The sequence below is a fragment of the Chrysemys picta genome, chromosome 25 (genome assembly GCF_011386835.1).
Source record: "Chrysemys picta bellii isolate R12L10 chromosome 25, ASM1138683v2, whole genome shotgun sequence".
NCBI lineage: Eukaryota > Metazoa > Chordata > Testudines > Emydidae > Chrysemys > Chrysemys picta.
Window position 1 is genome coordinate 15,155,456 of NC_088815.1, and position 23,073 is coordinate 15,178,528.

General features: G+C 51.9%; 1 protein-coding gene across 2 annotated transcripts; it reads left to right on the forward strand.

Moving 5' to 3' along the window:
* Positions 1-1,654: 1,654 nt before the first annotated feature.
* COMP (cartilage oligomeric matrix protein) lies at positions 1,655-22,509 on the forward strand. Of its 2 annotated transcripts, none has more exons than XM_024108170.3 (19): positions 1,655-1,918; positions 5,192-5,280; positions 8,009-8,060; positions 9,891-10,063; positions 11,248-11,385; positions 11,488-11,565; positions 11,715-11,873; positions 12,468-12,572; positions 12,846-12,953; positions 13,565-13,724; positions 15,610-15,728; positions 16,126-16,178; positions 17,061-17,254; positions 18,942-19,120; positions 19,637-19,685; positions 20,156-20,352; positions 20,617-20,789; positions 21,032-21,171; positions 21,891-22,509. In XM_024108170.3, exons 1-19 carry the CDS (start codon positions 1,840-1,842, stop codon positions 21,947-21,949), a joined length of 2,304 nt encoding a protein of 767 aa, XP_023963938.1. In that variant the 5' UTR covers positions 1,655-1,839; the 3' UTR covers positions 21,950-22,509. The 2 variants fall into 2 exon arrangements, with proteins under 2 accessions (XP_023963938.1, XP_023963939.1); XM_024108171.3 differs by having other exon boundaries at positions 1,716-1,918; positions 5,195-5,280.
* Positions 22,510-23,073: the final 564 nt, after the last annotated feature.

A 23,073-nucleotide genomic window follows, 5' to 3' on the forward strand; every position in this document is an offset into this window, starting at 1 on the left:
TAGTTCACTGAAATTTTTTGGCTTAAAAATAAAAAAGTAGGCTGGCTTCTCCAGTGAGTGGCCCCCAAGAAAGGCAGCGGGTTGTTAGTGAAGATCTGACAATCACAGTGGTTTTGCTTTGGTTTGCCATGAAGGTGCTGAAAGAATGATGAAAATGATGAAATGGGTGGGAAGTGACAGTTATTTTCAATTCAAGCTGAACTCCTTTTATTTACTGCAAATAAAATGGGCATCGTTAGCATCCCTAGGGGCTCCTGACCCAGCTGTAGCCAGCCCTAGTTGGCTAAAGAGGACTCTTGTGTGTTTCAGACAAGTCATATAAAGGCTGCTTAACAGCTGTAAATTACTATATTTTGAATACAACTCTGGGCTGGCTCTACAAAGTAAAAACTTCCTGTTCCACCATTCATGGAACATAACATTAACAATTGCTGGACCGCCCCCTTCGCTGAACGCTCCCCTGCACCTTCACCAGTGGGGTCCCTCTGAATCGCCTCCCCTCCCACTCTAGCACACGGGCTACGTGGTCGTTTTGTCTTCAGACCTTACCAGAAGTTTCAGATGAGCATGCAAAGGTCCTGCTGCTCCACCAGCGTAGGAGCCAAAGGTGCCTCGCTCTGGGGCTCTGCTGTTTGTGGCACCTCTACGAGAACAGCACGATTGACTTGCTGCAGCTGTGCTCTGGCAGCCTCTCAGAGTTCACAATCCTACTGTGAGCATGCACAGAGCAAGGAGGAGCGCTAACTGGCTTTCGTCACCCCTGATAATCTTCCAGTGTAGGCCGCAGTTGTACCCATAACTTCCTCTTATTCGGATGATGCTGAGAGGCTCCTGCCCCAATCCCCATATGGGCAGGGTCATCCCAAAACTGCCTTGTAAGTGGATTTTTGAGTCCTCCTGGGTTTGCTGTGTGGTGAATTTGGTGCTTGTGGAAGGTGCTGGATTGAGAATCAATTATCCACACAGCCGGACCAGCAAAGGGAGTAGCAGAAAGAGCTCTCCCTCCCACCACCCTGCCAGTATGCTTCGTTCCCCGTAAGAGCCCCTCTTGGATGAGGGCAAGTGTGCAAGTCTCTATGGCCTGTTTAAGTGCTGGCCTCTTCTCTAAGATAACTAACAAGAAGGCCAGCTAGCACCGCTAGTGCTGGTGGTTTGTGCTACATGGACACTTCACCGTCTGACCGGTTCGGTCACTGCAGCCCCACAAATATTCTGTTGCAGCTCGGCCCCCAGCTACTGTAATAATCTGTGCTGAGCCTGTGCCCCATGGAAGGCCACTGAATGGGAGAAGGATGTGATGGTTTTGTCCTCTAATGGCTGGAAGAGGATGCAATAATACAGCAGCTGAGCCCAAGTGGTAGAACTGTCTTTTGGGAGTCCAAGGGACTCCGGATAAAACTCTAGTTCAGCCCACATTCACCGTAAGCTGATGTGTTCTTGTGAGCGATGCCAGAAGGAAAATGCCAGTAGAGCCAGGGCTGTAAATTCCGCCCGGCCCGCCCCACCCCATCAAAAAAAAAGTAATTGATCTAAAAGGGAATCCATTTAATTCTGGAATTTTCTGACCTTTTTGTGGTGCAAGATGGTTTTAAAAAAAACACTAAGCTGCTCTCCTGATGACTTTTTCATATTGTTTACTTTTGTAACCTTTCTCGGTGGACTGGGAGCCAGAAATGACGTCCACTCCTAGTCTAGCCTCAGAGAAGAACTTCAGAGGAAGGAAATGCAACTTCATAAACAGCAAACCACAGACACTAATGGGGAGCAGAGGCAGACCTGCAGGTTAATAAATTCCCTGCAAGAGAAGCCCACACATCCTCACCTCTCTGGGATTCAAGAATGATTTCGACTTTAGTCTTCATTTTTCTCCTAAGCCTCTGTTGTCCTTTTGCATCAAGTCAGATGACAAGTGTAGGAGGTAAGTGGGTTTTAATTACCTCTATGTGCGCGGACCTTCTCTGCAAACGCTGTGTGCAGCAGAGCAGCGAGAAAGCGGATGACTCGTCAACCATAGCTGGTGATACCTGAATTCGATTTTTATGAATTGTTGCTTCATACAAAACCTTGAGCCAGTCGGTTTAAACGTTCCAGTCCTAGGCTGTATTTGTTCCTCTGTTTAACGATGTTTTAACAAATTAAATCTCTTCCCCTTTGGCAGCTGGAACTGACCAAATTTTTGTTATTTTGTAAATAGGATAACATGCCCCTGGCAAGTCATCTTTGTATTGCAAAGGATGAGATTAAAGACCTATTTGATGCAGGATGTTCCATGGCAGATACCTGGGATTTCTGTATGCTCTGCATACGCACACAGCTCAGGGAAACCCTATCGTCTAGGCTAGGAATTCAGCCCCTTGTGGGATTCATGGCAGTGCTTTGTCTCTTGAGCAGTACGTTCAGGATTGTTGCTCAAGTCACGAGGACTCTGTGATTCCCATGTCAAGCAAAGCGAGAACTAAAAGAGCAAGTTCCAAAGGACAAAATGTGTTTGGAAAGAGCGTGAGGGAGCTCAAGAATATGGGCTGCAAAATAAAGGGCATGTCTGCAAATGCTCAGGTTGCCTGGGGGAATCCCATTTGGACACCTGGTTCTGTGTGTGTGTTTAGTTCTTTTAATATGCAATCTTTTCCATTGTTCATTTTAAAATAGTATCATGCTACTCGGGACAGACAAACCCATTCAGATAAAATGGACCCTTAAGCCAGAACACACACTCAGAATATGTGTGTGAAGTCAGAAAATGTTTGACCACCTTCCACTCCCTACTGGGAAAAGCAGGTTTCATTTGGTGTTTGACTTAGACACTCGTGTGGTGTTTGTCGGTTCGTTTCCTAGACCTAATTGTGCTGGAGAGGTTACAAATATTCACCCAAACTTTGAGATACTTATCAGAGCCAACCCTCCAGACAGTCAGGTTTATTCATTACAGAACATACAACGTGCTGTATGGGGTCAACTACGTGGGCCTTCAAGTCTGATATCCCGCCACTGGCGTTGGCAGATACCTCAGGCTTCAGAGGAGGATGACAGTCCCTTCTCCCATAATGCACCTTACCAATTACACAGTGCTGTGTGTGGATAGGAAACATCCTTCCTGCTCCCTGTGCGAGGTACCGTGGGATCAGGTTGGTTAGAAATGCCTGGAGGAGAGGAGAGGAGAGGAGAGGAGAGAAGAGAGAGTGGTGGTCTCCCTTTTGGGGTCAGGAAAAGAGCAGCACAGCTGATCCATCGGTCGTGGCTTTTTCTGAGCTATTTTTAAATGCGCCGTTCCCCACTGGCGCAGAGATGAACTTTGCAGCAGGCCTCAAAGGCTACCCACATTTAGGTCCTAGCGCCCAGAACCAGAGCGGTGTTTAAGCACCATTGCTTTCAATGGACGTTAGATGCTTAAATACCTTGGCAGAGCTGGGCCTAGAGCCCAAGTTGTGAGGAACTGAAATCCTGAGCCCGGTTCCCCTCTCTGAACACCCAGGGGCTAATAGCAAGACCTTTTATTTGCTTAAGTGACCCTGTAGCTTACGGCTGCTATGGGACTGCATGAGGACAGAGGCAGGCTCTATGGCAGACAAGGCCCAAATCACTCAGGACTTCACCCGTTAAAACAAATGCCTTGAATTTCATTGCAGAGCCGACGGGGAGCCAAGGCTGGTTGCAGGCTGTTGTGTTCTGAATTAGCTGCGATTTCCAAATGGTCTTCAGGTCCAATCCCGTGTAGCATGTGCAGTGATGTCACCTCACAGAGACAAATGCCTGGACAATTGTGCTGTGTTACAAATCATGTTAATTTCCTCTCCCCCCCCCCCCCATCAGTATCCAGGATTATACACTAGACAGAGCCTCTCTCACTCAGCATGGCGGGGGATTCGAATGAGCTAGCCGCTGGGGTTAGTTAATTCAGCTGGAATGGTCCATTGTCACGAGGACCATCAGATATTTCAAAGAGGGGCCAAATCAGAATTCAGAGTGGTTGGTTTTGCCCAGTGGTGACCTAGGAATTGTTTTGCACACCTCTGTTCAATCCCCCTGGAGCTGCAGTTCCTGCAGGTGCGTGTGCCTGCTTGCTCGTACTCTGTGGACGTGGGCAGATGTCCCTGGCACGTCCCAGAATCCCCAACAAGCCAATTCTATGCCGGGGGATCTGCTGCTTTCCACCAGTGGGCAGGCGACACTGCCCCGCGAAGCACCTTAAAGCAGCGGGTGAAGAGCCTCCGGTATCTTAGGAACAGGGTGGGCCCCCCTGTGCAGCAGCTCTTGTTTGCATGCATGGGCGCAGCCTTCGGGCCAGCTGACGTTTGGTGCCGCCCCCAGAGAATCCTCCACAGCCTTGGGCTGTAAACTTCCTTCTGCCTCGTCAGCAGCACACCCCTCCTGTATGCAACCAGCACAAAACCTGCCACCCGAGCAGTTAACCCCACAGCCAACGCATGAGCTGGCCTGGCAGTTCAGCGGTGGGGCTAAGTGTCACCTTGGGAGAGTGATGAATCTTGGCAGGTTACCCAAATGTCACCCACACCCTCCCCCTCCCTGGAGACGGGGAGGTGTCACCCATCTTGCGTTTCCTGCACGTGTCACAATGTGCCCAGTAAATGCATTAGGGAAGTCGATGGTTACCCCTTGAGGAAGAGGGGTCTGGTTAGTGGCTTTGGGGTGAAATGAAGACAGGTTCCTCCGACGGTTTTCATGTTGATCACGTTACAAGGTACTCCCTCTTGATAGAGGATTTGTGATAAAGTCCCTGCACTCTCTTCCTTCTGTAGCATGCAACTCCTTATTACTCTCACAACCACCTCCTAGCCACAGACTGGGGAGGGGATCCTCGCTAGTGGGTTGTAATTATCAGGGCTGCCTAGAGGATTCAGGGGGTCTGGGGCAAAGCAGGGGAGCTGCGGCGCTTGTACTCACCCAGCAGCGGTCCGGGTGTTTGGCGGCATTTCGGTGGCGGGGGGCCCTTCAGTCGCTCCGCTTCACTGAAGGACCCGCCCCTGCCGAAGACCCAGACCGCTGCCGGGCCAGGGTTTGCGGGGCCCCTGCGGGGTCCAGGGCCTGGGGCAAATTGCCCCACTTGCCCCCACCCTGGGCGGCCCTGCCCTGGTAATTATTTGGAGAGGCAGAACAATTAAGAATCAGTACACACAATGCAGAGGTGAGCAGACTATTTGGCGTGTTCCACTGTTGATGCTCCTGTTTTCAGTAGGAGGGGATGTCGGGCACCAGATGCTCGCAGAGATGAGAGAGACGAACCTGGCGCTGAAGGAAGTCAGAGATTTGCTGAAGCAGCAGGTACGTGAGAAAGCGGTCCAGTTCTGTCTCGCGCTGCGCCAGAGGGGCCAGGGAGGCAGCTGCCTTGCACACTGACCTGTTGAACAGGGAGATCAAAATGGTATTCTCATGCTAGGCAAGGGTAGGATCCCCACGTGACCCCCACACCTAGCTCTGAGCATCCCTGAATTCTGGGATCATTTGGATTCGAATTTCCATGCAAACTCTGCTGCTTGGGCCCCCATCTTACCAAAAACTAACACAAATGAAGAATTATTTTTGTATATGAATAGACAGACTGGACATATATCACTGGAGTAACGTGTGGCAGGGCCAGTAACAGTCATTTTTTCCTTGGTTTTGTGGGCTTATGAAGTCAACAGGCAGAGGCCAGGCTGGAAGAGAGAGGAGCCCATTCAGCCACCCAGTAGGCTCTAGGAAACAGAAGTCACACGGGCTCTGAACAAGCCTCGTATTCACTGGCTTGGTTTCCTCCTGTTGCTTTAATCCTACACCTCGCTAGCTCCAGCAGCAACTGAGGGACTTTGGAACTTTGGGTGAATTTAGATCTTGCCTGTTTTACCGAGGAGGTGGCCGTTTGTCTGGTCAGCTCCTTTTTAACTCCATAGAAAGGCTCCATTCTCCCTCTCGACTCCGTTCACGGGAGGCAGCAGCCTCTGCCTGCCAGAGAATTGGAACGGCAGCCAGGCCCCGGTGCCAGTGCAAACTGGACGGCCTCTAATCTGCAAAACCATCTGTTGCACTGAATTACTCTCACATTTCAGGCTGTTGCATAAATATCCAGTGTTTGCTAGGAATCAGGTCAGACATGGCTCCCAGTAGCCTAGGGCGGTGCTTTCCAACATTCCCTTCAAGCTGAGCGTTGCTTCTCCACACAGGCTTTTTTATTTATTCTCCCCCCCCGCCCGTCTTTTCCATGGATTCCCTCTCTAACAGACTCTCGCACATCACATGGCTAAGGTGGAAGCTTACACAGATGTGCTGTTCATTTCTTTACGTTTTGCTATTACCTTATTTTCCACAATTCGGCATTTCACACATCAGTAATGAGCAACCCCAGGTTGGCTATGCAGCCCGAACCCACAGCATCAAGCAACCCTGGATGAATTCGAGGTGGTGCTGGATAGCAGCACTCCGATCCTGCTCCAAACTCCCTCGCTGGCTGGAATGCTTTGAATTGGGGATTTGGGTTTGGTGCTACATCTGGCTTAGATTAAATTATTCTAAACACATGACGTGAAGATTACTGTAGCCTCAGGGTAACGCTGGATGGAGGAAGAGTCTGGTGGAAAATGAGCCCCTGCCCTTGTACGTAGGAGCTGTGGGTGAGATGTGAACAGATGCTTCCGTGTGGGCACAATCCTGATCTATGGTGATGAGAACTCCAGGGCTGTGGGGTGCTGGAGAGAGACCAGAGGATGTCGCTTTGCAGTCTGACTTCTCCCCTTCCCTCACTTGGGCAGCGCTGCTCCCTGCGATGTTATGGAACCATAGAAATGGGAGCTGGAAAAGACCTATGAAGTCATCTAGACAATTCCCCAGCCAGTGCACTTCGTCCACTAGGCTCCCAGGCAGTCAGGGTCTGCCCTTGCTATTTGTAAAGGTGTCCACGCTGGTGCAAAGTCTTGCCTAACACCACCTTTGCTAATGCATTTTCCTAGTTGCGATGGGGCCACAGCTGGAAGGTGCGTTTTGCCTGGGACCTAACTGGTGTCCCCAGAACCAGACTAAAGCCTGGGGCTGCTCCTGCCCTTGCTAGCCGCTTTCTCTGGGTTCGAACCAGGCTCTCTGGCTTGGCTGTAGCTTTAGGAGAGCTGGGGTCATGGAGAGTGCTGGGACGCTCGGTTCTACATGTGCCTGAAAACGGACCTACACCCTTGTCTGTGCCAAACCAACATCCTTCACTCCACTGAAGGGACAGCCTGTCTCCACCCCCCACTGCAGATTAGCAAGATTGTTTTAATGACCCTGTTGATCTCCCGCCCCCCCTTTGGATTAAAGGAACTGGCTAGGTGGGTGGCCAGTCCCTTGCAGCCATTTCAGGGGCTTCTGCCAGCTGCTTTGCTCTCATCCTCCCACACTAGAAAACCCAGCAGGTCACTAAGTGAATGGGGGGCTCCCTGGAGTAAGCCCCTTTTGGAGGGGAAGGGCAGGACTAAGCCTTGGTTTCAGCGCTGCTGGGTACCAGCTGTGGCACCTGCCGGGCTGAGCAGGCTGTCTGACACCCCAGGTATTCGGAGAGTCTCTGCTCTCCCTCTATTTCCCCCGTCTGAACCCCTTGTCTAGTGGCCCGTGTGTGACACTAATAAACCCCTTACTGGCCCTGACTTTCCCTTTCACGCCCTCCAGCTCAGAGGGGAGGTACAGCTGCAGGGAATGCTATGAGGGAGAAGCTCCACAACTTGCATGAGTATTAAAGCCCCTGGAAAAATGAAACGTGTCTCCCCTGGCATTGGGATTCTCTGCCCTGGCCCATGGTAAGCTCATCTCGGCAGCAATGGGGACCTGTCTCCTCTAGGTTGAAGGGTGTATGAGAGGTGCGGAGGGCGGGGAGATAAAGTGGTCTCGGTCCGCCCGAGGCCCACAACTCGGAGACTACGCCTCTTGTAAACAAACGTGCAGAAGCACAGGTGTGCGATTCCCTTCTGGCGCTGAAAAGCCTCAGAGCAAGTGACCTGAATGGGAGCGGAAACTCCTGGCTAACTGGTGGCTCTTGTTTCCTTTCTAGATTAAGGAGATCACGTTCCTGAAAAACACAGTCATGGAGTGCGACGCCTGTGGTGAGTTGTTCCGTTAAATGCTCCAGGCCCAACTGCTCACTGCTGCCGCCTACGTCTGTTTAAACCAGCAACAGACATCACCTAGCACAGCCCCCAGCGAGGGGTCGACTTGTTCATGTTCACTAGCCGTGCCCTAGGATAATCCTCAGACATGGCAATGCCCCTCTTCAAAGCACTTTGTAACCGTTAACGAAGCTTCACGACCCACTCCTGGGAGGCAGCGGAGGATAAGTATCCCTAGTGCACAGCTGGGTGAAGTGAAGCAACTTGCCCCCGGAGAGTCAGTGTCGGAGCTGGGTTAGAGCTTGGGGTTTTCTGGATCCCAGCCCTGTGCTCAGGTCTTTGTCCTAGGGTGTCACCCCCGTAGCAATCGCAGGCAGAACCGTTAGCTGGTGCAGGGCCTGGGAGCCTCTTCCCTTCTGAGACGCAGGCCTTGGCCTAGACACACACAGGCACTAGGTTAATTCAACTGCGTGTAAAACGCTGTGTGGACAGTTGTATTTTAGATCGGCCCAGATGTGTTCCTAGTCAACGTAAGCTAAACCGCTGCTCTGCGCCGGAGCGCAGCGTGTCCACGCAGCCTTTTGCATCTGTTTGAAAATCAGGCCTCAAGTTAAACCTGTGCAATGCTGCGGGGAGGTGAGCCCGGAGTCCTCTCCATCTACGGCTACCCCAGGAACAGCCTAGTCCACACAACCCCCAGCTCTTTGTATCCTCAACTGTGGATAAACTGTGTTCCATAACGGCCCTGCACCGGGCAGGGCGGTCATTTCGGTTTTCAGGTGCATACAGCCTCCAGTCGCCTAATACCCCCACCTCAGGCATGTTCTAATCGCCCAGGAATGCACCTCCACAGGTTTGCTAGTTAGTGGGCCGCTCTTGAGCTGTGAATGAAAGGGAACGTTGCTCTGTGCCATTCCTTCCAAGCCACTTCTGTCCCGTCCCAGCAAGGAAACAAGCAACATTTTGTACATCGATTGCTGCCTGCTCCCCACTAAGCCACTTTCTGGGCTGAGATTTACTTCCAGGGTACTTGGTTTTAGGAGAGCGCAGTTGAGGGAGATGCTCCGTTATTTGCCAGCACAGCTAAAGAATAGAGCAGTAACTGGTTCCACATTTCTGCAGGAAAAGAGATTAGCCAGAGCCTCTGGGACCCACCGTACAGAATCACATTCATCCACAGCAGTTGTTTTAATAAGTTGCTCATAAAACTGTCTTGAACTTTCTTCCTCTCACTTGATCTCTGTCTTCCCTGCTCATTATTCTGGTTTCCAAAGAGGTTGGGGAAAGATGGATGACTCGGCATTCCTGGGGCTATCCGTCGAGCTGTCAGGGCCTTGAACGAGAGCACTTCATAGCATCGCTGCAGCTCTAATCCGTACCTCCAAGGCAGACTGGGTAACAGTCCTCCTACGGGACAACCTTGGAGCTTCAGAAATAGATGCTAATCTTAGATTCCCACCCGGGAGTCATACCAGCCCTCCCTTCTGGGGCCAGTTCGGGACCCTCTGCTACCCTGGGGAGTCTGGGTAATGGGTGTGACGGTTAGGCGAGCAGGATTGAGAAGGAGGTGGATGTCATTAATGTACCAGCTGGGGAGTCAAGATTCCAGGCTGTATTTCCCACTGAGTCTGAGAGGCCTCAGACAAGTAACTTCTTTGTGCCTCAATTTCCCCATCTGCAAAATAGGAACATGACTGTTTTCCCTCCCAGGGTAGTGAGAGATCATTCACTATTTGTAAAGCACTATGAGAAGGCACCAGGTAAGTGTAACATATGCTAGGTGCTGGCTGTGGCAGCTCTGTTCCTAACGTGTTTTCTACTCTCCAGGCATGCACCCAGGGGCAACTGGCCCAGGGATCAGCATAACACGATTTCCCAGATGTTTACCAAACCCCTGTTTCCCTGGAGTTACCTGCACAGAGACTGACTCTGGCTTTCACTGTGGACCCTGCCCCCTGGGCTTCACAGGCAACGGGACCCACTGCACAGATATCAATGAGGTCAGAGACCATCTGCAATGAGTCACTGGACATTACAAAAACCTGTGGTTAACTCCTCTCTGGAGCAGAGTAAGGGTTTCTCACGTTAGCCTTGTCATCATCAATGGAGGTCACACAGTTAAATTTCCCTGCCTAATGCAACAAACCAATGCCCGCCGTAATTTAACTGGAGTTGGGTGCGTGTCTCATGTATTAAAACTCCCTTCTTCTTGCTCCATCCAAGAAGTCTTTAAAGGCCTGGCGTCTCTTTCTAAAAGTGATGCAATGGCTCAATGAGGAGGCATGGGCCTGATGCAGAAATGATCAGGTGAGGCTCGCTGGCCTGTGATGTGCACGTCAGACTAGATGATCATAATGGACCCCTGAAACCTGCCCAGCGGGCTCCCTCTGAACACGGGAAACCAGTCTTTGTTTCCGATCCGTCTCTGCAGTTTAAGATCAGCTTCTACGAGGCAAATGATTTTTTCCCCCCTGATTCTTTGGCTGGTCACTTACTAAAGACCGGTTTTACTTCCTTTGTACGGCTAGAATTTTGTTCAGTTGCAGAGGTTTGTTGGATGGCAACAGGTTTCTTTGTTTAATGACAGTGGTTGCATCCGAAGAAGTGGGATGTAGCCCACGAAAGCTTATGCTCAAATAAATGTTAGTCTCTAAGGTGTTCTTTTTACTGGGGATATAATGCACAAGGATTAAATTAAAACGGTGGGAAAAGGATTAAGCAAGTTATAATGAAGGAAAGTCTAGTCTTTGGGGCTGGATGTGCTGTTGAATGCTAATGCTCTCCTTCTGAGATGGGCAATTACACCACAGTGCTGTGAATAAACCCCGACCCCTCAAAACCAGCATGACAAATTATATGGTACTTTGGCCTCTGAGACGCTGCCAAGACGAAGTGTAAGTTAGGGCCCTGCCTGGGAAACAGATGGCACCTTGGAAATTAACAGGAAGGAATCTTGTCAGTTGATTTGCTTTCCTTGTCTGCGCCCTATGCAGCTTGGGAGAGCAGAGTACATGGGGAGCTGCACTTTCCAGTGGCACAGAAATTCAAAGCTCCCCTTCCCTCTTGCCTGCCTCTTGGGGCCTTTCCTCCCTCCTTGCCCCGTCCCGCCAGGGTCAGACTCGAGGAATGGCTGGTTTAGAATTGCAACTAGCAACTCAGCAGGAACTCTCCTTCTTGCCTACAGTGCAGCGCAAACCCCTGCTTCCCAAGAGTCAACTGCATTAACACTGCCCCTGGCTTCCATTGTGACCCCTGTCCCACCGGCTACACTGGACCAGCACCCCAAGGGGTTGGGTTAGCGTTCGCCAGAGCCAACAAACAGGTACATCCATCCCCCTCATCCCATCCCAAAAGCCACTTTAAGGGAGGCGGCTGCTTTCTACTGAAGTGTGACTCACCCTCCCGCTTTCTCCTTCCCGGACAGGTTTGTACAGACATCAATGAATGTGAGACGGACAGCGCCAGGGCTTGCGTCCCAAACTCCATCTGCATCAACACTCGGGTAACTAGCACAGCTGGCCTGGGCCGCTGCCCCTAGACCCCCTGCAGCGTCTCCTTTCAGTTGGGACGGAGCAGTCGCCCCCACTGGATGGGGGGGTTCAAGCAACGTTTTCCCAGCACCCACGTTACTTCTTGTTGCTCCCCTGGCAGGGATCCTACAAGTGCGGGTCCTGTAAGCCTGGCTTTGTTGGGGACCAGACTGCTGGGTGCAGAAGCCAGGCGGAGAGACGCTGTCCCAACGGGGAACTCAGTCCGTGCCATGAGAGAGCTCGCTGCATCGTTGAACGGGATGGGACCATCTCGTGTGTGGTGAGAACCAAACCACCCTTCGCTTAGACAGCAGGGCCTTCGGGGGGCCTGTTTTCCCTTCACGTCCGGTCTGCTTTTCTAAGTGCATACAGGTTCCTGTGTCTATCACTGACCCTACTGGCCAGCACGTGCCACCAGCATCAGTTCCTTCTCCCAGCGGAGCTGAGAGAGGAACTTCCCCGTTCGCACACCGGAGTGGCCTGTTGCTGCCTACGTGCAGTGAGCCGTGGTCTCTGTGTGTTCACAGCCCCTGAGCGTTACGCTGGCGCTGAAGGGGGGTGAGTCCTGTTCAGACTGGGAGCCAAGGTCCAGTGGAACACGCTGGGGCCAGGGGGAGCCCAGGGCTGCTGAGTCTCGCTCTATGCCTCAGTATGCAGCGGAGAGCTCAGACCTGAGCTAATACCACATCACAGCACAGCTGCCTCTTCCAGGGGATAGCCCACCTGTGAATGAGGCATCCAATCCCCCAGGAGTTCTGAGACCAAGTGCAGCCCATGGTATGCAGCCCTGCAGCCTGGATGCATGGACTCAGGAGAGCAGTTCTGCAGTAGACCTCTCCCTGCGCCCTCACTCCCCACATCTGCTGTCTCGCAGTGCATTGTCGGGTGGGCCGGGAACGGCTACGTCTGCGGGAGAGACACAGACATCGATGGATTCCCAGATGAGAAGCTGCGCTGCACAGACCGAAAATGCCGCAAGGTAAGAGATTGAGCAGGACACCAGGGCAATGCAGAGCAAAGAACTCATAACGCAGGGCAGCTCCGCTTTCCCACCCCTATGGAACCACTGTCCCCTAAGCCACGCAGGCGCGTCGCTTGCAGCAGCCCCTGGGCCTGGCTCAGGAGTGACCTGCCTCCCAGGGCAGGCGTGTCCAGGCTTTTGTGGTTTGAAAAAAGTGTGTGTGTGGGTGGGTGGGTGTGTTTCCATAATACACCAGCAGCTCAAGGTACTTCACGGCTGCTCTTCTGTCAGGATAACTGCGTGACCGTCCCCAACTCCGGCCAGGAGGATGCGGACAGGGATGGCATCGGCGACGCGTGCGATGACGACGCTGATGGAGATGGGATATTAAATGCAGAGGTTTGGACTCTCTAATGCTTAGTCCCAAGCCGTGCCAGCACATACCCACCGAACCCAGGGAAACAAGAGGTCCCAGCATGCAGTGCTCCATCTCTGCCTACACGCCTGGAGGCCTGTAGCCTCCACCCTGGGATGGTGACATTGAGGCTGGCTCTAATCAGGGTGTGCCTCTGCTGGGCAAAGCTTGGGCAGCCCCTAAGGTACCTGAAGCAAAGGGGGCTTTCTGGGGTGAGGGCTTCAGATGTGCCCTAATGAGCCATTGTTCTGTCCAGTGCTGACCGGAGGCTTTGCTCCTCTCGTGGAACGATCAAGGCAGGGGCGGGTGTGGAGGAAGAGGGGGAGGCTGCGATTGGATGAAATCGTGCTTCTCTGAGGGAGTGGCAGGGATGGGTGTGTCCCAGCTTTTCAGCGTTGGTCCTGGGCAAATGCTGGTACCAGCTGAACATACACCTCTCCTGGGCTTTGCGACAATGCCTGGAATGAGGGCATCAGGCTCGGTGCCAAGGCTGGGCTCAGATAGTTCCAAGTAGGTCTGCCCTGTGACCCCTTTCGGTACCTTCCCCACGGCCGGGCATAGCTTCATCACGGCTCCCTTCCCCCCCACCTCACAGGACAACTGCGTCCTGGTGCGCAACACAGACCAGCGCAACACGGACAAGGATAGCTTCGGCGACGCCTGCGACAACTGCCGGCACGTGAAGAACAACGACCAGCGGGACAGCGACAGTGATGGGAAGGGAGACGCGTGTGACGATGACATAGATGGAGACAGTAAGAGCGGGGGGCGGGGACGCAGATCCCCAAGAGCTGACAAGGGTATTAGTATCACACCCAAACGAGAGTGGCGGTGCCTCGAGCTGGTCCCGGCCCCTTGGCCACAGACTGAGTCACATTGGGCAGAAACCAGATACTGGAGCCAGGTGGCCTAAAGCTCGGCAGGAAAAGCGCTACTTTCTGATGGGCTAAAGCACTTCTAATCACTGTGTCCTTGGGCAGAGATTCGCCCCCACCACGGACAGAGGCCACGAGCCTTCACGGCTCACAAGAGGCCACAACACACGCGATCTTCACAGCGGCCCTAGAACCCGAGTCCCCAAATCAGAGCTGCAGCAACTTCCATGTAGAAATGAAGCCGCTGGGCAAACCGAGCGGCTCCCAGCCTAGGCCGCTCCGTGGATGAAGGCCTGCTGAGGGAACACTCAGGGAGTTAAAGCAGCAAGTGTCAGGGCCAGGTTTGCTGGTCTATACGTCATCACCAGCTAGCTGGGCTGGGGGTAAAGGCAGTTTCTAGAGCCAGAAACCACAACTGCCTCAGGCCTGAGAGAGAGGAAATTCCTTTACAGACTATTCCCCAGAGTCGCTACAACTAAGGAATCTCTCTGGTGCGATTCAGTGGTGGAGGAGCTGATGGCATTGTGATAAGAAGGGAAGTTAGAGAGGTGGCGGAGTATGTTGTGTCTGGCCTATCGCAGGCCTCCGGAAGATGCTGTCGGAGTTTTCCGAGTCTAACCGCCGATGCGTAGTAAATAAGCCAAGGCTAATCTATAAAATCTGCTTTAGAGCAGTTTGGGAAAACGCTGACAACTTTGGTCTAAACCCTCTGCAGCCGGTTACTCCTGGACAGATAAGATGCTGCCTGTTTGCAGCTCTGTCACTCTGTGAGGAACGCAGGTTTGAGACCGGTTCCTCTCTCAGGCCGGCATGGTACAGACGTGTCTAGGAATAACATGGGTGAGATTTCTTTGTAATGGGAATCCTGGACACTTGTAGAAGCAGCTGTTACAAGGAGCACTAACACCCTGTGCCACAGTCTGGGAACTACCAGTCCCGGGGGATTTTCTCATAGTTCTCCCTCCCACTCAACACCCTTCCTTCCTCCCCCCCACTCAACACCCTTCCTTCCTCCCCCCTCCAATACCAGCTGGATATTTGGAGGACACTGAAAAGGTTTAGCTCTCACCCAGGTCACAGAGGGGATATGGGCACTAGGGAGACTCCCGTGTCCTGGGGGAGGCTGCTGTAACTTTTGGATTAGTGTTCATTGCTTGGAAAACTAAAGTTTCTCACCCTTAGAGCTGCAAAGGGGGAAAAAAATCTAGTGTAGACAAAACCCAGTTTGGTGAATGCAGCAAACAGCTGTGGGCACCGCTTTGGCCTTTGACAGACATAGCTGCCCTCTGTAGGCACCTGGTGGTATTGCCGGCCAAAACTCAAGTCAAGTACGTTCACACCTCGAGTGCAAAAAGCTCAACAATTCAATGCTCTCCTGTGGCCGCTGGTTCCCGTCAGGCTGTGTTTACTTGACCCAAATCTTCTGTTCTCTTTTTGCCTCTTTAGTTAGTAAGGTTATACCGGGCTGAACAAACGAATGTATGTTTACAGGCACGTGCTTCTGCCCCTGAACCATTAAAGGGTTCACAATAATGTGGCCTCTGGTCTTGTGATTTCAGCCCCAGAGAAGAGCCTTTGGAGGCACTGAACATAAATACATGAACTGCACACAGGGCGGGGGGGAGGGGGGGTGATGAAGAACAAGAAATGGCGACATGAACAACTGGGGCAGCCGCACTTCCTGCCCTCTCTACCCTCCCAAGCTTGCTGCAGATGCCTCTCCTGGCAGTGCTGGTTTAAAGGGCCCTGTGTTTGTGGCTTTCAGAGATCAAAAACATGGTGGACAACTGTAAAAACACCCCCAACCCTGATCAGAAAGACAGCGATGGGGACGGAGTGGGGGACGTGTGTGACAGCTGCCCCACCATCAGTAACCCAGACCAGGCAAGTAAACGCCGCTCCTGCTTGAGCTCTCCTCCCCGGGGGTAGGGGCAGGGATGGCACCCACACTGCCCAGCCATGGGCGCCCTTGCTGGTAGCGTGACAAGACTGTCACTTGCAAATAGCAGCCTGTAGAGACCACAGTTCCCAGCATGCAGTGGGCCTGACGGAGCAGCGGCTGTGCAGCCTAGGGTACGACTCTCCACGACTGTTGCAGGGAGAAATCAACCCGTTCACAATGAGCACTGCAGGAGAAATTGCTTCCGCTGTGGGGCTCTCTTCACTTTGGCAGCGCTAAATAGCAATTGAGGCCCAAGCAGTCTCCGTTCTTCCTTGGGATCTAAATCTTCAGTCCCCCTGGGGCACGTTTCAGCTGATGGTTAATGTTTTGTTTTACCAGAAAGATACTGACCACGACCTGGTGGGGGATCTGTGCGACACCAACCAGGACCGGTGAGAACCAGCTGCCCCATGGCTTGTTCAGGCTACACACAATCCAGGAGTGTTGCGGGAACAAGTAACAACTGGTCTTGAGGCAATAGTCTAGACTATTGGCCTATTACAGAGGTGGGCAAACTACAGCCCGTGGATCACATCCAGCCTGTGGGACGGTCCTGCCTGGCCCTTGAGCTCCCGCTCGGGGAGGCTAGCCCCTGGCCCCTCCCCTGCTGTCCCTCCTCCCCCGCAGCCATGCTGCTGTGCGGACGGCGCTCCTGCAGGGCAGCGCAGCAGCGTGTCTTGCTCCAGCCGGGCAGCGCGGCTGCCAGACATGCTGCTCTGAGTGGGATGGTAAGGGGGCCGGGGGGTTGGATAAGGGGGACCCGAGGAGCAGTCAGGGGGCAAGGAGCGGGGGGGTTGAATGGGTCAGGGGTTCTGAGGGGGGTAGTGAGAGGGTGGGAAGTGGGAGGGGGCGGAGGCCAGGTTGTTTGGGGAGGCACAGCCTTCCCTACCCGGCCCTCCGTTCAGTTTTGCAACCCCAAGGTGGCCCTTGGGCCAAAAAGTTTGCCCAGCCCTGGTCTATTAAGACATGTCCAGCTTGAGTGAATTTAAAACTCATCATGGCTTAAGTCACAGGTTAGATTTTTATGGCTGGTGAAACCACCAGCTGCCACTTTCCTGTTGTCAGGCAGGATCCAAGCTCACCTGACAGGTGGGTGCCTTTGTAAAACACACACACACACACACACACACACACTCTCTCTCTCTCTCTCTCTCTCTGCAGGCTTCTTGCTGTTGCATGTAGGGCAGAGTTCATGTGCCCCTATTGTGCCCTTTAGTATCCACTGTTCTTGCCAGATGTTCTGAGCTCGGCTTGTCTGATGTTCTCTCTGCCAGGGACGGGGACGGCCACCAGGACTCCCATGATAACTGCCCCTCGGTGCCCAACAGCTCCCAGCTGGACACAGACCACGACGGGATTGGAGATGAATGTGATGACGACGATGACAATGATGGGATTCCGGATCTAAGGCCTCCCGGCCCTGACAACTGCCGGCTAGTCCCCAACCCCGGCCAAGACGATTCAGACAGTAAGGGGAACATGTGTCGCACCAGCCTGCAGGACCTGCCCCTTCTTGCTTTCAGTCACGTGCTAGCGAGTTTAAAGAACATTTAGGAGACATGACTTCCTTTTCCTGGGTGTAGTGACTGACCCAGATGCCCAGTATCATGGTCAGTGGGGCCCCATGGATGGGAGCAAGAGGCACTCACAGTTTAGAACATTGAAATGGGGTTAAAAGGTGTGAAATTCCCCACCCCCAGCATTATCAGCATCTGTGACTGGGAGGGGGAACCAGCCCCAGGTGGGGGTTCCTACAGAACCATCTCCAGAGAAGTCCAGCTGTGCTTGGACACTCGGCCCCAGCAGGGCACCTATCTGGGAGGTGGTTTTATTAATTTAGATGGAATACACGGGCTAAAGGCGTTACCAGAACCTAGTCACTAAACAGGTCTGGGGTTTGCTAGAGACACCTCGGGCTGCTTAGCACCATTACAAATCCTGTTACCCTTTAATAAAAGATACCGAAAGAGAAGTGGGACTGGTTAAAGCATTGGAAATGTAAAGTATTAAATAAGGCTTTTATGCTAACAACATCCCTTGTTCCCTTCCCCTGGCAAGAGTTTTTCAAAGGACCACCCTCCTTGTTTGACAGTTTCTTAGATCGTACTAAAAGATGGTAATAATTGTCCTTTTTGGGAAAAGAGCGGAAATTAGTTGAGTTGGGCCGGAGCTGCTGTTAGAGTCTGATCCTGTTTCCTAAAAGACAAAACAAGACGACCGCACCCAAAGGAGAGAAAAGAGCAGCAAAGAGAAAAAACAGCTGGCTCTGGGGTTGACTTTCACTTGCAGCCTCACTGCTGGAAAAACACAGGCCCAGCCCATCGTCTGATCAGCTGCTCCGAGACCTGGCAAACTTGTGCCCGCATCGGACTGTTTAGGGCATGGCTTTTAGTTGCCCTCTGGTCACAGGCTTACAGCAGTGTTGGCCAGCTAAGCTAGACTCTTACCAGACAGAAGAAAGGAGAAGACATAAGATAGGGAAGGAGACAGTGTCACATCCCAGCTGGTGGTCAGGACTCAGCCAGAGCGGGGTGGTGGTGGTGGTGGTGGTGGTATCTGGGTCCCTCTCTGGTCTAGGCAGGTCAGGCCATGGCGCAGGATGAGGAGGAAGGTGGTCCAAGGTCCCCAGAGACAGCGGGGGTGGCAGCCAGGAGTGAAGCTTGTTCCTTCCCCTTCTTTCAGTCAGTGTAGCAGTAGCCTCCTTCTGTTCATCTGTATTTCCTCCCCCTCCCCCAAGTCTTTAAGGACCCCCACCAGGGAGTGATGGCTGGAAGAGCCTGTCCTCGCATTATTTTGTCCACCAATAAGGCCCAATTTTTGACACATCCATTTTGATTCATTGACTTTTTTTTTTTTTTTCTCCCCAGTCTCACACTTGTTTACCAGGAATGATTTTAAGACCATGCCTGAGTTGTATCAGGTGGTCTTTTTGTAGGGACTAATTCAGTCGGTCTCTTTTTTGCACCTTCTCCCATCAACACTGGTGGTTCTGGGTTATTGTGACACTTTGACCTTTCACGGGGTAAATGCCTAGTTATCACAGCATAGATACAACTACCCTAAAAAATATGGCGCTGAGAGCCGAGCAGGTGGGAGGAGATGGTGCTATTGGAGAACAGGAGACTTAGTGCACGTTATCACCCCCCCCTCCGCAGGTGATGGTGTGGGAGATCTTTGTGAAGATGACTTTGACAGTGACCAGGTGATTGACAGAATCGACGTGTGCCCAGAGAATGCAGAAGTGACTCTGACAGATTTCAGGGCTTTCCAGACAGTTGTGTTGGACCCTGAGGGCGACGCACAGATTGATCCCAACTGGATTGTCCTCAATCAGGTAGGAGACTGCTTCAGATCTAGTGTGAGGGGGCGCTAGGAATTAGTAAGCGATGCAGCTAGATGGCTTAGCCGAATCCACTGACCTAGAGCCGCAAACCCCAACGTTCTTCTGTTGGCTGGTTGAGTGGGAGGGGAATGACCCGCAAAGCTTGAGGCTGGGGCCTGCCCTTTGCCCAGTTGTGTTGTCACTAGGGCGAGCCAGAAGAGGAGAGATGGCTCAGGTCACAGAGACATGGCTGGAGGCCCCTGTGGGGTGGCACCAGCCTGCCCGAGTTTCTCTGCAGCGAGTAGCCGAATCTCTCCCTTACCTCCCAGCCCTTTGGGGTGGGGATTACAGCACGTCTTAAATCAGCACCAGATTTTCACAGATGACTGGAATAAACTCTCTTTGAGTGGAATTTTGCTATCTCCTTAGAGAGGGAAGCACGTTTGCACCTCTTCGCCCCAAGCCCACGTGACAATGATCAAAGCTTTCAACTCCAGATGGTAATGAGTTAACACTTGCATTTCACAGGGCATGGAAATTGTCCAGACCATGAACAGCGATCCTGGCCTGGCTGTGGGTAAGAATCAGCTCTCCAGCCAGATGTAATTCCTCTTCCCAGCACAATTTTCAAAGAGCATTTTGGAGATGGTTTTAGTGGTTCAGCCAAATTCCCTCCTTTGGAGGAAAGAAATTCTCGTCTTGAATGTTCTGGCTCTGTAATAAGCAATCTGGGTGCAATAAAGTAAGGGATTTTTCTTAGCAACACCTAGAACAAGGGAAGTTTCTGGCTAATATGGAAGTTGGACAAACTAGACACTTGGGCAGGAGGCTCGGTTCAACAAGACCAGGGGCTGGTTTTGATCCGCTAGTAGGACCTAACGCTAAGGGAGTAGAGGGAGAGACCGGATTTGAATGGGTCTCTGGATTAAGCCAATGAAAGGAAGGTCTGGATCCCAACAGGATGGTTGAGGCTCTAGTGGGGACTAGGCTGTTTTGTTTCTTGGCTCATGAGTGGTGATTATTTCTCCCCCCTTCCTACCGGTTGAGGTTACACTGCATTCAACGGGGTGGATTTTGAGGGCACCTTCCACGTGAACACTGCCACAGACGACGATTATGCAGGCTTTATCTTCGGTTACCAAGACAGCTCCAGTTTCTATGTGGTGATGTGGAAGCAGATGGAGCAGACATACTGGCAGGCAAACCCCTTCCGAGCAGTAGCAGAGCCCGGAATTCAGCTGAAGGTAAGACCACAAGAGGAACACCCTGGGGGCTTCAGATATCCCTGCCCCTGTCCTCCCCTAGTCTTACCAGGTGGGTGGGAGCGGGGAGCAGTTGGTTTAAGATCAAGCACCTTATGTGCGGGAAGGGGAGGACGCTCTAGCTTTGCTGTCACTCTGGCCAGAGCTGCTCTTTATGAACAGAAGGTATCTACATGTGATGAATGTAGCACTAGCTTCCTCTAGTGTTCCTGCTACACATGACCACAGCCCTTTCTCCTCCCTCAGGCAGTGAAATCTAATACAGGGCCAGGAGAATATCTCCGTAATTCCCTTTGGCACACTGGAGACACAACAGACCAGGTCAAACTGCTATGGAAAGACCCCAGGAATTCCGGCTGGAAGGACAAGACCTCGTATCGTTGGTTCCTACAGCACCGGCCTCAAGTTGGATACATCAGGTAAGGAGCAGGGCTTGCTCTGTTCCCTGTGCAAGGAGAGGGAGTCAACCTAAAAACTGCACTAAGACCATTTAAGAAAGGGGGAACCAACTGCTAAACTCAACTCCTGTTTAAAGTCAAACACCGTGCCCCTCTCCTTACTCAGCATGTCTAGGAGTTGAAGGGGGAATACTCCCTCCTTTGGGAAAGGAAATCACTTTTAATAGGGCTAGGCCTCTTAAGATACATCATCCCCTTTCCAGGGCTCGCTTCTATGAAGGCCCTGAAATGGTAGCAGACAGCGGAGTCGTCCTTGATACAACCATGCGAGGGGGTCGTCTGGGGGTCTTCTGCTTCTCCCAGGAGAATATTATCTGGTCCAACCTGCGTTACCGCTGCAATGGTGAGTTGTCCCCTGTGCTGACTAGCCTCTTGCTCCCATAAGCAGGAGTGTTGCTGTCAGCTGTCCCAGCAGTGCTACCTGCTCTGAGAGATTAGCAACACAACTTGCATTTTATCCTAAAAGGTGCTTAAGTACAGCAGCCTTTGGGGGGAGGGGGAGAGGTGGAATTTGACTCCCTGACATTCCCCCAGGCAATGTATGGCCCTGCTCCTGGTTCCCCCCAAGGGATGGATTGAGATTCAGCTCTTTCAATTAGCGTAACCGAGCTAGTGCAGCATTTATGGGATCCCATGTGAATGAAAGTGGGTTGTTTAGAGAGGGGTTGTCTTGTCCATTACTAAAATGCACCGAGCTCCGGAGCGAAATCTGGCAGACATTCTTCTCTAGCAGCACTGGCGAAGACAGGAAGCCAAAAGTTCACTTCCCATTAAATTGGCAGGGGTGTTAAGGAGACTGGCAATCCCCTACACCTGGTCAAGATCTGAACTGGGGTTTCAGACAAGAGACTACTACCATTGAATGTTGATCCCTTGGAATCATGCTTGGCTTTTCTTGAGGGTCCCAGCTCCTCTTACCTGTCTCACCACTCGGGTCTCGTTGGATTCCTGTTTGCACACGACAGGGTTGTGGGTGTGTTTATTTCATGTTACTGGTTTACTACGCTTCTCATTTGCAATCTTGATGCTAATCTACACCAACTTCAATTTCTCCCCCTCCAGATACCATTCCTGAAGATTATGAGATATTCCGAACGCAGCTGGACCAGCCCAGGGCTTAAATGTTGTCCATCAAAATTTGCTTTAAAAAAGTACTCAGCTATCCACTACTGCAGCTCTGATATACTGTATAAAGAACTATGTAATGTACCACTGCACTCTGTACAGCAGCAGGTGTCACACTGCCTATCGGGCATCTTTTCTACAACAACAAATCTCTGTAACTGCTATGAAAGTCTATTGGAATTGCAGAGATTTTAGGTGCTGGAAGGAGATTCATAAATGAAGTGTGAATAGAAGCCAAAAATGACGACTGTGCTGTTAACACTAGTCTGCCACACAGCCTGGAAACAGATGTGCTGAGACGCTACCTGCTATGGCTGGAACTATTTGAATAACTGTCCCCTACATAGTGGCTCTGAAGCCTTAAAACATTTTTACACTTCGCCTCCTGTTAGCTCATGTCCCATTACTGGTCAGGCCAGGAAATGTCAGTTTGAAAAGCACACGTACATTAGAGATGGGCAGGATGTTTGAATTACTCGTGGAACACAAAAGGCACTTTAAAAGGGCACCTTAATTCTGGAATAATTTGGAAAATAAACAACACTAATAGACTTAAGTACTTCTTCGTGATCATTGACCTGTTTAAATCTCCTTTACGGACTGGCTGCAGCAGGTGGGAGAAGCAGTCAGATTTGCTGTTACGTAGCATCCAAGGATTCCCCAAGAATGTACTGGGCACTCCAGAGTAAGGCCCTACCCCAAATCTCAGGACAGATTTTTCTTCTGGGTTTAGGTAGGAGGGAAGAAGCTAAATGGAAAGAAGTGAAGAATAGGGATCCTACAGGTGAGAAGAGGGTGATGGGGGCCTGGGGGGAGTGAAACTGAGGTGAGGAGACTGCAGGAAGTTCTCACTGTCCAGAGGTCCCTGCTTTGGCTGTTCCTACAGGCTGGAGTCTCTGGCTGGTTCCCCACTGCAGGTTGGCCACATGGTGGTGGTGCCCCTGCCCTGTCCTGGGTTTGTAAAAATAACTCAAGCTGTTCCTCTCTTCTCCATCCCATTTGGTATGATACGTTTAGCAGCTCCCAGATGATAAAGGGGTTCGGGGTGGCTTCTGCTCTCCACAGGTGGAAGTCATGCTGAATTGTACTGGAAAGTTCAGCTGAGGGGAGCTTAAAGAGG

Coding starts and splice junctions, on each gene's coding strand:
- COMP (XM_024108170.3), top strand. CDS start 1,840: ATGATTTCGACTTTAGTCTTCATTTTTCTCCTAAGCCTCTGTTGTCCT. Junction 11,566..11,714: donor CCATCTGCATCAACACTCGG/GTAACTAGCACA, acceptor CTCCCCTGGCAG/GGATCCTACAAGTGCGGGTC. Junction 12,573..12,845: donor CAGACCGAAAATGCCGCAAG/GTAAGAGATTGA, acceptor CTCTTCTGTCAG/GATAACTGCGTGACCGTCCC.